The sequence below is a fragment of the Phyllopteryx taeniolatus genome, chromosome 1 (assembly GCF_024500385.1).
Source record: "Phyllopteryx taeniolatus isolate TA_2022b chromosome 1, UOR_Ptae_1.2, whole genome shotgun sequence".
Lineage (NCBI taxonomy): Eukaryota > Metazoa > Chordata > Actinopteri > Syngnathiformes > Syngnathidae > Phyllopteryx > Phyllopteryx taeniolatus.
The window spans coordinates 41,899,344-41,914,804 of NC_084502.1; the positions used below are offsets into that span (position 1 = coordinate 41,899,344).

Genomic DNA, 15,461 nt, shown 5'->3' on the forward strand with positions numbered 1-15,461 from the left:
AGTGTGAAATATAGTATGAATATTAAGTTTTAATGGCCTTGCTCATAGTAGCAATGCAGTGTAAAAAAAATGGTATGCACTCTACAACCTGCTGTTGGAAATAGATAAGACTAAACAGCTGTAGGGAGAAGCTGTGTGTTTACCAAAGGACTGGACAGGACTATCATGGCAAACTCAATAAATAGTGACTTACTGAAGTACTGTAAACGTGCAAATATGGTAATATTATTGATCCAGTCCACTGATCCTTCTTAATAAATGATCATAAAGAATAAACTGTTGAAGCCTTATAAAGAAATAGCAAGATTCATTTGCCTATTTGCAGGAAGACCTGGCAGCCTTCAATGTGCCACGTCCCAATCCTGTAACTGAGTTCCACCGTGCACTTCATAGTTTCCATGGGTTGTTTCATGGGGAAAGCTTTCTGCCATTTCTCGCTACGCTTTTACTCGAGAAGGAGCATCCAAGGATGGACACGCTTCAAACCACATGAGTCACTCCTTGAGGCTTCATGACTGTTAGAATGAGGATGTAACGCATCAGCAAAGAAATTGGCACGTTATCCGTATACATATCCGTTATCCGTGTCCCCTTTTACAAGGACAACAGCTTTGTTTGTTATTAACAGTTCGTGATCATTTTCCAAGTGCTTTCAAAGGCAATCATATCATTTGCCTTCATTTAGATCAAATAAATTATAAATTATAAATACTGTACTGTAGGTTGATTTTCAGATTGGACAATTTAAGGAAAAAGATCCATTGTTACGCCTTGATATAATTGCATTTAAATATCCAACCCTACAGTATTAGCCAATATTTATCAGTGCATTGATTTCCTTCAAAACTAAAGAAAATAGTTTACCAAGGTTACCCAAACAGTATATTCTTATGCCAACTAGGTTATTGAAGGCTTATGCTAACTTTTTTTTTCCAGAGCTCTCAGTGCCATGAGGCACATTAGGCCGCAATTGCCAATTCATTAATCCGTAGTTTTTACGGGAGCAGGTGATTGGCCTACTGCCCAACCCCAGCACCTGGTATTGCAAAGTGGTCTCCCATCCAAGTACTAGCCAGGACTGACCCTGCTTAGCTTCCGAGATCATTCACAGGGTAATTCCCGGATATTCCAACATTAGATCATCTTAAATGTTGAAGATTATGCTGGGGAGAGTACCACAGGTGTGGAAGACCCCTTTTGCGGTGCCGGTGCTCAAAACACTGCATCCTAGACCTCAACAGCCACAGGCAAGGGAAGCCAACATCACATCTGATGAAGACACTGCCAGGGCTGGTTCAGAACAATGTCCGCCACCTGGTGAGACCATCACCAGTCTTGCCGCGGTTTGTCTACCCGTCTGGTATTGAAGTAGAAGTCATCTTCCTCCTCCACCAATCTCCCTTTTTCACTTTGAGAAGGCTGGGTGCACTGCAAGGATCATGTTCTTTGATACCTCCAGTGTTTTCAATCGCATCCGGCCTGGAATTCTGAGGGACAAGCTGGATTTTCTATCACATGGTGATCGACGATATAGGAACAGTCTATACACCGTTCCTCTTCACCCATTACACTGTAAACTTCCTCTGTAGCTCTGCCCACTCATTGTATTAGATAGACTACATCACCCAGTGCCAGGTTTATGCCACAGCTGCCCTCAATTATTTTATATTTATTGTCATCCACCCATCCATCCATTATCCTCACAAGGGTCGCGGGAGTGCTGGAGCCTATCCCAGCTATCATCGGGCAGGAGGCGGACTACACCCTGAACTGGTTGCCAGCCAATCGCAGGGCATACACAAACAAACAACCACTCGCACATCACATTCACACCTTGGGGCAATTTAGAGACTTCAATTAACCTACCATGCATGTTTTTGGGATGTGGGAGGAAACCGGAGAGCCCAGAGAAAACCCATGCAGGCACGGGGAGAACATGCAAACTCCACACAGGCGGGGCTGGGGATTGAACCCCGGTCCTCAGAACTGTGAGCCAAACGCTCTAACCAGTCATTCACCGTGCTGCTATTGTCATCCATTAATTTCCAAATTAGTTGTTTAAAAAACATTGGAAACAAATTGTCAAGCACATTAATAAGTTTAGATTAAAATGTCAGATTCTAGCTATTTTAATGCATTCCTGGACACATAAATTAGTTTTTGTCATGGTCTGTGTTTTGGTTGTGTTTAGTTTTGTTCCATGTTTCCCTGTGTTCCATGTTTGTCGTGTGCTCATTAGGTTGTTGTGTCCACCATGTCATAGTCACCAGTTGTTTTTATCATTGTGATTAAATATTATTTTGAGATTCCCGCACTCCTGCCTTGCCTCCCTGCTTCCCTGCAATTGGGTCCACCATGTTCTTGCCTTGCGTTCCTCGCCTTCGTCCTAACCAAGTACGTGACAGAATGAACCGACCAGAACAGGACCCAGCGGGAAGAACATGGCGTCACCCTGGACACCACCAAACTGCCTCCCACCGTCCTCAGCCTGCCATCCATACCTACCCTCCTCCAGTAAGCTCTATCGTTCAGTCTTTTCTGTCCTTTTCATCGGGTCCCCCCACTTGTCCTAGTTATTCACCATGCCCTACTATTTTACATCCACATGTTTCGTTAGATTCTGATTTTTCTGATTGTGAAGATGGCCCCGATTTAGTTAACCTCCTGTCTGATTCTGAATCTGACACAGATTTAGATTTTTCTGGTTCCTTCCCTAGTTTATCCCGTCCTCGTCAGTTTTTGTCACGTCTCCCCGTTTCCAACCCCAGTGAGTCCAAATCCTTTCCCTCGGACCTTTTCTTGGGCACCCGTTTGGCCATCTACCCGGGACCGCCACATGGTGGCCAACGGAGGCGCCCAAGTAAAGGTCAAATTTTGCCCCCTCGTTGTTTTTCCCCTGTTCACAAGTCACTTAATTTTTCACCTGTTCCCACACGTTGTTCCACGGTTCCAATTAAGTCACGTCTAGTCAAACCTGCCCCGAAGCCACCATGTTCAGTACCAGCCATTTTTCCTAGTTCACCTTCCCGTGACCTTGTGCACTCTTCCACTCCCGTACCCTCTACTCCCAAACCTCAATGGCGGCAGGCTGAGGAAGCGACTGTAGGCCCCGTTCCTGCTCCTCGGCAGCTGCGGCAGGCTCCCGTTCCGGCTCCTCGGCAGCTGCGCCAGGCTCCCGTTCCGGCTCCTCGGCAGCTGCGCCAGGCTCCCGTTCCAGCTCCTCGGCAGCTGCACCAGGCTCCCATTCCGGCTCCTCGTCCAGCGGCCGCCAACCGATCCCGCTCCGGCGGCGCTCGTCCAGCGGCCGCCACCCGACCCCGCTCCGGTGGCGCTCGTCCAGCGGCCGCCACCCGACCCCGCTCCGGCGGCGCTCGTCCAGCGGCCGCCACCCTACCCCGCTCCGGCGGCGTTCGTCCAGCGGCCGCCACCCAACCCTATTGCCTGGCCCCTGCATTATCATTGGGTTCGGCACCGTGGCCGTCCGCCTGAATGGCCCTGTAAAGACCCTGGTGCTTGGCGTCCTGGACGACCTCCTGAACCGCTCAGCCAAGCACTTCACCTCGGGTGGCCTGGATGGCCACCAGACTGACCTGAGGGGTGGACTCTGTACCCTCCTCCAGGCCCCCTTCCGCCTACCCTGGGTTGGTGACTTTTTGGTTGTTGTTTGGGGAACGTCTGGGATCCGTTCCTTTAGAGGGGGGGTACTGTCATGGTCTGTGTTTTGGTTTGGGGTGTGTTTAGTTTTGTTCCATGTTTCCCTGTGTTCCATGTTTGTCGTGTGCTCATTAGGTTGTTGTGTCCACCTGTTCTCGTCTACTTTGTGTCGACCAATCAGCTCTCTCCAGCCACTCGTCTTGTCCAGGTGTTCCTCGTCTCGTCAATTTGTTTGTATTTAGTTCCCTGGTTTCTTTCAGTTCTTGTCGGTTCAATGTCGTTGTCACATGTCTTGCCATGTCATAGTCGCCAGTTGTTTTTATCATTGTGATTAAATATTATTATTTTGAGATTCCCACACTCCTGCCTTGCCTCCCTGCTTCCCTGCAATTGGGTCCACCATGTTCTTGCCTTGCGTTACTCGCCTTCGCCCTAACCACGTACGTGACAGTTTTAGTGGTTGAATGTTACACTTAATGAATTTCTGACTTCTTGAATGAGCGCAGTGGGCCGGATCAAATTAGGATATAAAAAGCTTTCAGTTTAAAATTCCTCATTCCTGTTCAAAATGGTAAAACGTCAAGTGTTCAGTGAAAAGTAAAGAGTCTGCATTAAAGCGCTGGACGGTCTGCTTTTCTCAATGGTCTTGTCTATGTAAAGGTTATTCAGTCATCCGTTTTCAATTTTGGCCGAGGGTACACCCTGGACTGCTCGCTAGCCAATCACAGGGCACTTATGCACAAACAATTAACACTCACGTTCACATACTGTATATGGATCATTTTGAGCCTTCACTGAACCTAACATGCATGTTTTTTGGAATGCAGAAGGAAGCCGGAATACCTCAAGGAACCCACGCAAGCACAGGGAGAACATGCAAACTCCAAACCTCAGAACTGTGTGAACCACTGTGGTGCCCTTGTTCAGTCATATACATATAAACACTCTGTGCTTGCTTCCGCAAGTGGAAGTCACTCTAGTTAGAATGCCCAGCCTCCGCCTCTGGTTGTCAAGGTAAAGCCATACTTGCCATCAGTATATAAAGTGCTCATAATGGGCTCATTTCAGCAAGACAAGAAATAGGGGGTGGGTGTAAAGGGTTCTATAATTCTTGATCATTGGGGCATGTTAACAAAAGTTTAAAACACTGAAAGGAGCGCCACCCACTGTAGCAGAGGCAGACATTAGTCTCTTACACACCAGATATGAACTAATCATTCTGCTTTTGAACTGAATTTACTACTTTTTCCATCTACAGTAAACGGAAATACATTTCGGCAGGAAATGGTCTTGTAGATGTGGGAAAGGACAAAAGCTCTCCCTTTGCAAGACTGTTTAATACATGTCATCCATCCATCCCTTTTCCATACCGCCTATCCTCAGTAGGTTCGCGGGCGTGCTGGATCCAATCCCAGCTACCTTCGGGCGAGAGGCGGGGTACACTCGGAACTGGTCCCCAGCCAATCGCAGGGAACATGTAGACAAACAACCATTCACACTCACATTTACACTTACGGGTGATTTAGAGTCTTGGGAAAAATCATAGTATGAATTTGATTAAAACCAAACCTGAAAGTAAGCCTGTGCATAAGAGAGAATGACATGAGCTGGTATTTGAAGGTGATATGGATGTTAAAAAAATAATAATAATAATCACACCCAGGCTCAGCGATTTTTAGAAATAACATGCATCCATCCATTCATTCTCAATACCACTTATCCTGTTCAGCGTGCTGGAGCCTATCCCAGCTGACTTTGGGCAAAGGCGGACTACACCCTGAACTGGTCGCCAGTTAGTCGCAGGGCACATACAGACACGGACAACCACTCACACTGAGCTGAGTGGGAACTGAACCCACACTGCCTGCACCAAAGTCAGGCGAATGCACCACTACACCATTAGTGACTGAGAAATAACACACTCATGGCTAAATTTAAACATGTTATTTACACTACATAGCAGCACTGTCACATCTATATTAAGCACAAAGGCTTGGTGCAGAGGAGCAGGAGCAGTCACTCAAACTAATAAAGAGAGAGTGACAAGATATGATCTGAGAAGATCTTTCTGGAGAAAATGCGAAACCAGAACGTGCATCCATTACAGCACATCTGGCAGGTCGTTGAGCATTCCAACTTATTGTATGAACTCTCCCAACAGTCATTAGACTGTTCACATGCTGGGTCAGTGTCATGTGATCCGAGGAGGAAGTGGTCTCACATGAGCCAAATAAAATGACATTAGATGAAATTATCTGTGACGAATTGGACTCTGAGCAGCCTTCTTGTGCTGTGTTTTCTATTCTATGCCACCATTTGTCTACCAACAGCAAAGTGCCACACTACTGGTTTCTATGTGTACAGTATGTAACAAGAAAAAGTAATCACATTTCAACAATGAAGAAATTAGTTCTAAAAAATGCTGAAGAGGTGATGACAGCCCAGATGAGTAGTTTTTTCTTTGAGATTGGCATTTGTAGCCACACACAAACAAAAACACAAAAGTAAAAAACTGCAAATCTGCAGCAAAATGTGATGATATTAAGGGACGCAAAACAAGCATGAATCTCCCAAACATGTGATCCCAAGATCTCTGTATGGACACAGTGAGGTTCTGTCTTCACCACGTCTGACCGTGACAATGGTAAGCAGACAACATTCTGCTGCAAGACGTCACTGTTGTCCATGACATCATTGCCGTCATTACATGGGCATCCCGGCAAGTTTCCCAAGCACGCAGTACATCACAGCTACAGTGTTAATGTGCCACAATGGCGGAAGCCATGTTGGTCTGACATAACTGACATGAAAACAAATCAGGATTTAGAAACCCTGCAAATAAATACTGAGATTTTATAATTAACATAATTCTACTCACTGCAAAGGCCTGGGGAACCAACAGTCATTTCAGTTTTCATTGTCATTCGCCAGCCATACTAAATGTAAGTATATGTTATGTTTTTATCCATTTCGTCAATACATTTTTAGGTTGGATTAATATTTCTTGGTAATATTTTTCCAATGTTTCCTTAGGGCAGGGGTGTCAAACTCATTTTTGTCGCGGGCCATATTGTAGTTACGGTTTCCCTCAGAGGGCCGTTATGACTGTGAAACCATAAAAATCTTTAATCGCCTCATCACATTTACACACGAAATTTATGAACTAGTTTTGGAATCAGAAATCAAGGGCAATGGGTTTTTCAACTATTGTTGATGTTTGGTAACACAAAAATGCTTGCAGTATCTCAACATTATCATTTATGATATATGACTATTTGAAATTTCGGTGGAGATTTTAAAAAGAATCATGGAAATTGACACATGATTTGCCTTCGCGGGCCACATAAAATCAAGTGGCGGGCCGGACCTGGCCCCCGGGCCTTGAGTTTGACACCTCTTGAGTTTGACACCTGTGCCTTAGGGGGAACCCTCTGCACTGGGAGTTGCGATGGGCAGTGGTGGTGGTCCCGCCTTTTGGGGTCTCCAGTAGCCATAGGCGCAGGCTCTCATTGCGCGGCTGTAACGGGGGCTCCATCCTGGTGGCCTAACGTCTGGTCCCGGTGCAGACGGTTTCCTGAGCTGGTGCTTCCTCATCTGGATGTTCTGTACTCAGCCTCGGGTTATTAGGTCATTACGATATTATTTTTAACCTGTATGTGTGTGCGTGTCTGTGTGCTTGCACCCAGCGGGTTTGATTTTTTTGTTTTTTTTTTAAATACTTTGTTTAATGTACAGCGCTTTAATGCAATGTGGAACTGTTGCTGTAATAAAGACGTTAATCCGTAATGTTCATTAATGCAGCCCTATGGGGGGCACAAGCCAGTGCAAACTGTAGGCCGGTCACAAGCCCGGATAAATGCAGAGGGTTGCGTCAGGAAGGGCATTCGGCTTAAACCTTTGTCAAACAAATATGAGCGTTCATCCAAAGAATTCCATACCGGATCGATCGTGGCCCGGGTTAACAACTTCCGTCACCGGCAGCGCGCCGGTGGAAATTTAGCTACTGTGGGTCGAAGTTGAAGAAGAAGAGGTGGAAAGCGGGTTCTTTGGCAGAAAGAGAAGCGGAAAGCACAGAGCCTAGAACTGAATCTGGGAACTTTGAATGTTGGGACTATGACAGGAAAATCACGGGAGTTGGTTGACATGATGATAAGGAGAAAGGTTGATATATTGTGTGTCCAGGAGACCAGGTGGAAAGGCAGTAAGGCTAGAAGTTTAGGGGCAGGGTTTAAATTATTTTACCATGGTGTAGATGGGAAGAGAAATGGAGTCGGGGTTATTTTAAAAGAAGAGTTGGCTAAGAATGTCTTGGAGGTGAAAAGAGTATCAGATCGAGTGATGAGGCTGAAACTTGAAATTGAGGGTGTTATGTACAATGTGATTAATGGCTATGCCCCACAGGTAGGATGTGACCTAGAGGTGAAAGAGAAATGCTGGAAGGAGCTAGACGAAGTAGTTTGAGCATCCCAGACAGAGAAAGAGTCGCAATTGGTGCAGATTGTAATGGACATGTTGGTGAAGGAAATAGGTGTGATGAAGAAGTGATGGGTAAGTACGGCATCCAGGAAAGGAATTTGGAGAGACAGATGGTGGTAGACTTTGGAAAAAGGATGCAAATGGATGTAGTGAACACTTTTTTCCAGAAGAGGCAGGAACATAGGGTGACCTGCAAGAGTGGAGGTAGAAGCACGCAGGTGGATTACATCTTGTGCAGACGATGTAATCTGAAGGAGGTTACCGACTGTAAGGTTGTAGTAGGGGAGAGTGTGGCTAGACAGCATAGGATGGTGGTGTGTAAGATGACTCTGGTGGTGGGGAGGAAGATTAGGAAGACAAAGGCAGAACAGAGAACCATGTGGTGGAAGCTGAGACAGGACGAGTGTTGTGCAGCTTTTCAGGAAGAGGTGAGACAGGCTCTTGGTGGACAGGAGGAGCTTCCAGAAGACTGGACCACTACAGCTAAGGTGATCAGAGAGGCAAGCACGAGGGTACTTGGTGTATCTTCCGGCAGGAAGTGAGAGAAGGAGACTTGGTGGTGGAACCTCACAGTAGAGGAAATCAGACAAGGAAAAAGGTTAGCTAATAAGAAGTGGGACACTGAGAGGACTGAGGAGAGGTGAAAGGAATACGTTGAGATGGGACATAGGGCAAAGGTAGAGGTGGCAAAGGCCAAACAAGAGGCATATGATGACATGTATGGCAGGTTGGACACTAAAGAAGGAGAAAAGGATCTGTACAGGTTGGCCAGACAGAGGGATAGAGATGGGAAGGATGTGTAGCTGGTTAGCGTGATTAAGGATAGAGATGGAAATACGTTGACTGGTGCCAGTAGTGTGCTAGATAGATGGAAAGAATACTTCGAGGAGTTGATGAATGAGGAAAATGAGAGAGAAGGGAGAGTAGAAGAGGCAAGTGTGGTGGACCAGGAAGTGGCAATGATGAATAAGGGGGAAGCTAGAAAGGCATTAAAGAGGATGAAAAATGGAAAGGCAGTTGGTCCTGATGACATTCCTGTGGAGGCAATAGTGAGTATAGTGGTAGAAGGATGATGAGGATGGAGCTGCCAGGCGAGAGAGCTAGAGGAAGACCAAAGAGAAGGTTGATGGATGTCGTGAGGGAAAACATGAGGGCAGTTGGTGTTAGAGAGGAGGATGCAGGAGATAGGCTGACATGGAAAAGGATGACGTGCTGTGGCGACCCCTAAACGGACAAGCCGAAAGGAAAAGAAGAAGATTTAATGTACACCCTGAACCGGTTGTGCTGCATATTTATTTACAAATACATTTCGCTTGCTTGCTTGCTTGATCAATCGATCGATTGATTGATTGATTGATTGATTAGAAGAAGAAGAAGAATCATCTTTTATTGTCATGAACATGCATGCATGCACACGAAATTTGTTCTCTGCATTTAACCCATCACAGTGAACACATACACATGTTAGTGGAACACACTGGAGCAGGGGGCAGCTGAAGTGCCCGGGGAGCATTAGCTACTAATAAGTGGCACATACTTGAATGCTCTGTGAAATTATGGGTGGGGGGCATTTGTGTTTGATCATGTGTATGCTGAAAAGCAGTGTTAACGGTCCCTCATTTCTAAGAAACAGGACTTCCCCTTCAAAACAGGCTACATTTCAGAAGGGTTGGCCTAACGGGTGAAGCGTGCTCGACGTTTTGTTCCTTGGGATATTTTGACGAAAGCATGTCACAGACATATTAACACACCTGTGAAGTGGGAACTGTTTTGTATTGTGGGGGAAAATCACACCTTTATGGGCATTGTTTTGAGGAACACATCCATATGCAAAAAAGAGATACAGGAAATAGTGAACGCCCAAATATTTGCAGTTCATCATTCGCATATTTTGGCTAGTCGCTGATTTCTGGGGTGTGGGAACCGCTCCTGTGTTATTTGCCAAAAAACTCACATACAGTATTTGCTGTTTTAGTGCTTGGGCCAAAGCCATGTCTGAAACAGAAATGTTGCTTCGGGGCCATCTTGTGGCCAAGTGACCATGCTGAAGTCAGGGAAGGACCTTCATTTAGTCAGACAATAGCCTGTTCTAATAGAAAAATGTGCATTGCCACAATTTTGTGGCAAAATCACAAACCTTTTCTGGTAGTTGTCAATTACTTGAGGATTTTCGGTATTTAGTCTCGCACTTGTATGGTCAAATCACGCCACATAATAATAGATCACTTTTTGTCGATGGTTAGAGAGCATCAATGTACAAAAGTTGGAAACTACTTTCTAGCCACTCGGCATAGAGAATGTTTTTCATGTCCTGAGTTACAACAGAAATTTGCTACATTTGTGATAATAATTTATAAATGGGCAAATTGTCAAAGTAATGTGGTTCATGTAATTAAAATAAACAATAATGATAAAATTAACAACTATAAGGAATTCTGACAGACAATCCACGTCAGGAATTCTGACAGACAATCCACGTCATAAACGACCTTTGTCATGATTATAAAATGATCTGAAACTATAAGAAGACATAACTTTTAAATGACAAGGCTATTTTGTTTAATATTTTTAGGGAGTAAAGCTATAACCCTGTTATTATTGAACTCCAAATGCTTTCACTGTACACTGCATTTGGTGCCATTTCGAACACTCTAAAGCAGTGGTCCCCGACCACCGGTCCGCGGACCTGTACCGGGCCGTGAGGCATTTGTTACCGGCCCGCAGAGAAACAATGACCAATTTATATAATTTCTGTTGTATTGCAATTCGCGTGTCAATGTGTTATATTTTGAAAATTGACCGGATTTTCTCCGCCGCAACAGCTGCGCGTCTCAATTGACACGTCGGGACTGCACAGAACGCTTCCGTTTCCGGTCCAAGCGGGCTGGCTAACGGCGGCAAGCTCAAAGAACAAAATCATTTCATAAACTAATTCAGCTCATTACGTTTACTGAAAAGACTTGTTCTTTTGAACGAAACGTTCGTGAACGAAACAACACTATATCAGGAGTCCTACTTTTAAAATACGGGTTTATCGCAACAGTTAACTCTCACGCACCAAGTCCGCTTTGATGCAGATAGAATCGTAGCTTGCTGCTCGACGCAGGCAGAACTACTTTTACGAAGTTAAAAGTCTACTCTCATTGAGGAGCTACGAAACTGCAGTCTGGTCTGGCTGCCTACAATAACTCCGACCCCCACTCCTGCATCGCACTCACAGTGGACGGACCACAAACGGCGAAGGAGGAAGCAGAAGCGAGGCAAGCGTGTGCGTGTGTGTTTATGTATATATGTGTATATGCGCGCAGGCCACCACAGGCGGTCCGTGAGAAAAATCCTGACTCCTAACTGGTCCGCGGTGCAAAGAAGGTTGGGGAACACTGCTCTAAAGTACACTTCACCAAAATGTTGAATGACTTCACTCCCCCAATATTATATTATCCATCCATCCATTTTCTGAGCCGCTTCTCCTCACTCAGGTCGCGGGCGTGCTGGAGCCTATCCCAGCTGTCATCGGGCAGGAGGCGGGGTACACCCTGAACTGGTTGCCAGCCAATCGCAGGGCACATAGAAACAAACAACCATTCGCACTCACAGTCATGCCGACGGGCAATTTAGAGTCTCCAATTAATGCATGTTTTTGGGATGTGGGAGGAAACCGGAGTGCCCGGAGAAAACCCACGCAGGCACGGGGAGAACATGCAAACTCCACACAGTCGGGGACGGGGATTGAACCCCGCACCTCAGAACTGTGAGGCTGACGCTCTAACCAGTCGGTCACCGTGCCGCCATATTATATTATATTATATTATATTATATTATATTATATTATATTATATTATATTATATTATATTATATTATCCATCCATCCATCCATCCATCCATCCATTTTCTGAGCCGCTTCTCCTCACAAGGGTCGCGGGCGTTCTGGAGCCTATCCCAGCTATCATCGGGCAGGAGGCAGGGTACACCCTGAACTGGTTGCCAGCCAATTGCAGGGCACATATAAACAAACAAACCATTTGCACTCACATTCACACCTACGGGCAATTTAGAGTTGTCAATTAACCTACCATGGCGGCATGGTGGGCGACTGGTTAGAGCGTCTGCCTCACAGTTCTGAGGACCGGGGTTCAATCCCCGGCCCTGCCTGTGCGGTGTTTGCATGTTCTCCCCGTGCCTGCGTGGGTTTTCTCCGGGCACTCCGGTTTCCTCCCACATCCCAAAAACATGTATGAATTGGAGACTAAACTGCCCGTAGGTGTGAAAGTGAGTGCGAATGGTTGTTTGTTTATATGTGCCCTGCGATTGGCTGGCAACCAGTTCAGGGTATATCCCGCCTCCTGCCCGAAGATAGCTGGGATAGGCTCCAGAACGCCTGCGACCCTAGTGAGGAAAACGCGGCTCAGAAAATGGATGGATATATATATTATATGCAGATGACACACAGTTATATCTACAACCCCAATTCCAATGAAGTTGGGACGTTGTGTTAAACATAAATAAAAACAGAATACAATGATTTGCAAATCATGTTCAACCTATATTTAATTGAATACACTACAAAGACAAGATTTAATGTTCAAACTGATAAACTTGATTGTTTTTAGCAAATAATCATTAACTTAGAATTTTATAGCTGCAACACGTTCCAAAAAAGCTGGGACAGGTGGCAAAAAAGACTGAGAAAGTTGAGGAATGCTCATTAAACACCTGTTTGGAACATCCCACAGGTGAACAGGCTAATTGGGAACAGGTGGGCGCCATGATTGGGTATAAAAGGAGCTTTCCTGAATTTCTCAGTCATTCACAAGCAAAGATGGGGCAAGGTTCACCTCTTTGTGAACAGGTGTGTGAGAAAATAGTCGAACAGTTTACAGACAATATTCCTCAACGTACAATTGCAAGGCATTTAGGGATTTCATCATCTACGGTCCATAATATCATCAAAAGGTTCAGAGAATCTGGAGAAATCACTGCATGTAAGCGGCAAGGCCGAAAAGAAACATTGAATGCCCTTAACCTTCGATCCCTCAGGCGGCACTGCATCAAAATCCGACATCAATGTGTAAAGGATATCACCACATGGGCTCAGGAACACTTCAGAAAACCAATGTCTTTGTAGTGTATTCAATTAAATATCGGTTGAACATGATTTGCAAATCATTGTATTCTGTTTTTATTTATGTTTAACCCAACGTCCCAACTTCATTGGAATTGGGGTTGTAGCAGTGTCTCCAGATGACTATAATTCAATTGATGTCTTGTGTCATTGTCTAAAACCGATAAATAACTGGATGAGCCAAAATTTTCTTCAATTAAACCACAACAAAACGGAGATAATTGTTTTTGGCAATAAATAAAAGAGGATTGCTGTTAGTAAATACCTGGAGTCACTCTCTTTAAAAACCAAAGACCAAGTTTGAAACCTTGGTGTGACTTTCAACAGTCATATCAAATTAATTACTAAAACTGCCTTCTACCATCTGAAGAACATATCCAGAGCCCAGGAGATGCTCATCCATGCTTTTATCTCAAGTAGAGTTGACTATTGTAATGGTCTTCTGACTGGACTCCCCCAAAAGTCCATTAAACAGCTGCAGCTCATTCAGAATGCTGCAGCTATCAGAGCATATGACTCCAATTCTAAAGTCTTTACACTGGCTCCCAGTCATCTATAGAATAGATTTTCAAGTTCTTCTACTGGTCTATAAATCAGTAAATGGTTTCAGTCCTGAATATATGAAAGAAATGCTAATGGAATATAAACCCAGTAGGGCTCTGAGATCGACAGACTCAAGTCAAGCATAGAGTCCAAAGCAAACATGATGAAGCAGCATTTAGCTACTATGCTGCACACAAATGGAATAAGTTGCCAACAGAAGTGACGTCAGCCCCAAGTGTGAATGTTTTTAAGTCCAGGTTAAAAACTTCTTTTTCCTCATGCTTTTTAGACCATTTCCACTTTTAAATGATATTTCTTGCACTGTATACTGGTTTAATTGTTCTCTTATTTTTTTCTCTTTGTTTTTAAATGCTTTTAATCATGTAAAGCACATTGAGTTACCTTGTGTATGAAATGCGCTATATAAATACATTTATTTTGCTATATTATATTATGCTATGTTATACTATATTATGGCTGAAAAGCATCTCGATACACTCTGACCTGTCTGCTCTTCCCGAGCTAATATTTGAAGTGGATGTTAACAAGACAACACCCAAATGTTGCATAACAACGTGCGGTCAGAAAAAAAAAACATCAACAATGAGAGGCACTCTGGGTCAGCGGGAAGCCCATAACTCGCCCCGAACAGCACTTTACGAGGTCTGCGGCCTCATTATCACCTAAACACCAAAACCACCTCAGCGTGCCAAATAACTACTGACCTGCTTTTCAAGGGCTGACTCTTCAGCTCGTAATACGTTTTGGGCTCCTCTTGTAAGTCCTCTCCATCATCGAAGTCGGGAACTATTCCCGATTCTGACTGCATGCTTGTAAAATATCAACTTTTAGCGGCGGCGAACTAGTAAAAACAGCTTCTTGTGGCACCGTACGTCAACCCTGTGAAGCACTGACACCGCGAACTGCATTTGTCCGGCACTTGGAGCTATGTAGTCCTCAACGCGGAGCCGCTAACCCATTGCCGGCGCTGTCAGGGGCCAACGAACTACGACGACCGTCATGCACCGCGGCTGTCAATGTCAGCGTGCATCCGATTGGGTACACTTCGATGGTTTACATTTTTGCATTAAGGTTTGTATATTTTATAAAACACCGAGTACCAAACGTCTGTTTACATGTACGTAAACGTATTTATCTTTAATGCTCAAATCTTCTACATTTGTTTACTTTTTTGTTTAGTTTTTACGGAAGCTCCCGTATGCAAGAGCTACATGTAATTGTTTTCTTCTTCTCAATATTCTTCCCAAATTATTAAGATGGAAACTATTTTGTGCAGATAGGTTTTCACGTTATCAAAACGAGTAGCCTATTTTTGTTTCTATCTGCCCTGCGATTGGCTGGTGACCAGTTCAGGGTAGACCCCGCCTCTCGACCGAAGATATATGGGATAGACTCCAGCACGGTGAGGATAAGCAGAATGGAAGATGAATGAATGAATTATATTATATATATATATATATATATATATATATATATATATATATATATATATATATATATTTGCAGATGACACAGTTATATCTAGCAGTGTATCCAGATGAGTATAGTCCAATTGATGTCTTGTGTCATTGTCTAAAACAGATAAATAACTGGATGAGCCAGAATTTTCAAAACGAGTAGCCTATATGTATGAAACTGACAATC

The 15,461-nt window shown here is 44.4% G+C and overlaps 1 protein-coding gene across 2 annotated transcripts in view; it reads right to left on the reverse strand.

The window, feature by feature from the left end:
• LOC133488476 (microphthalmia-associated transcription factor-like) overlaps positions 1-14,756 on the reverse strand; it is a 66,983-nt gene extending 52,227 nt beyond the window's left edge. Inside the window, exon 1 of one of the 2 annotated variants that reach the window (XM_061796372.1) lies at positions 14,522-14,756. In XM_061796372.1, the coding sequence (XP_061652356.1) occupies positions 14,522-14,625 (104 nt within the window). In that variant the 5' untranslated portion in view covers positions 14,626-14,756. The remainder of the gene's footprint in view (positions 1-14,521) is intronic. The other variant, XM_061796382.1, reaches the window with a different exon arrangement.
• Positions 14,757-15,461: the final 705 nt, after the last annotated feature.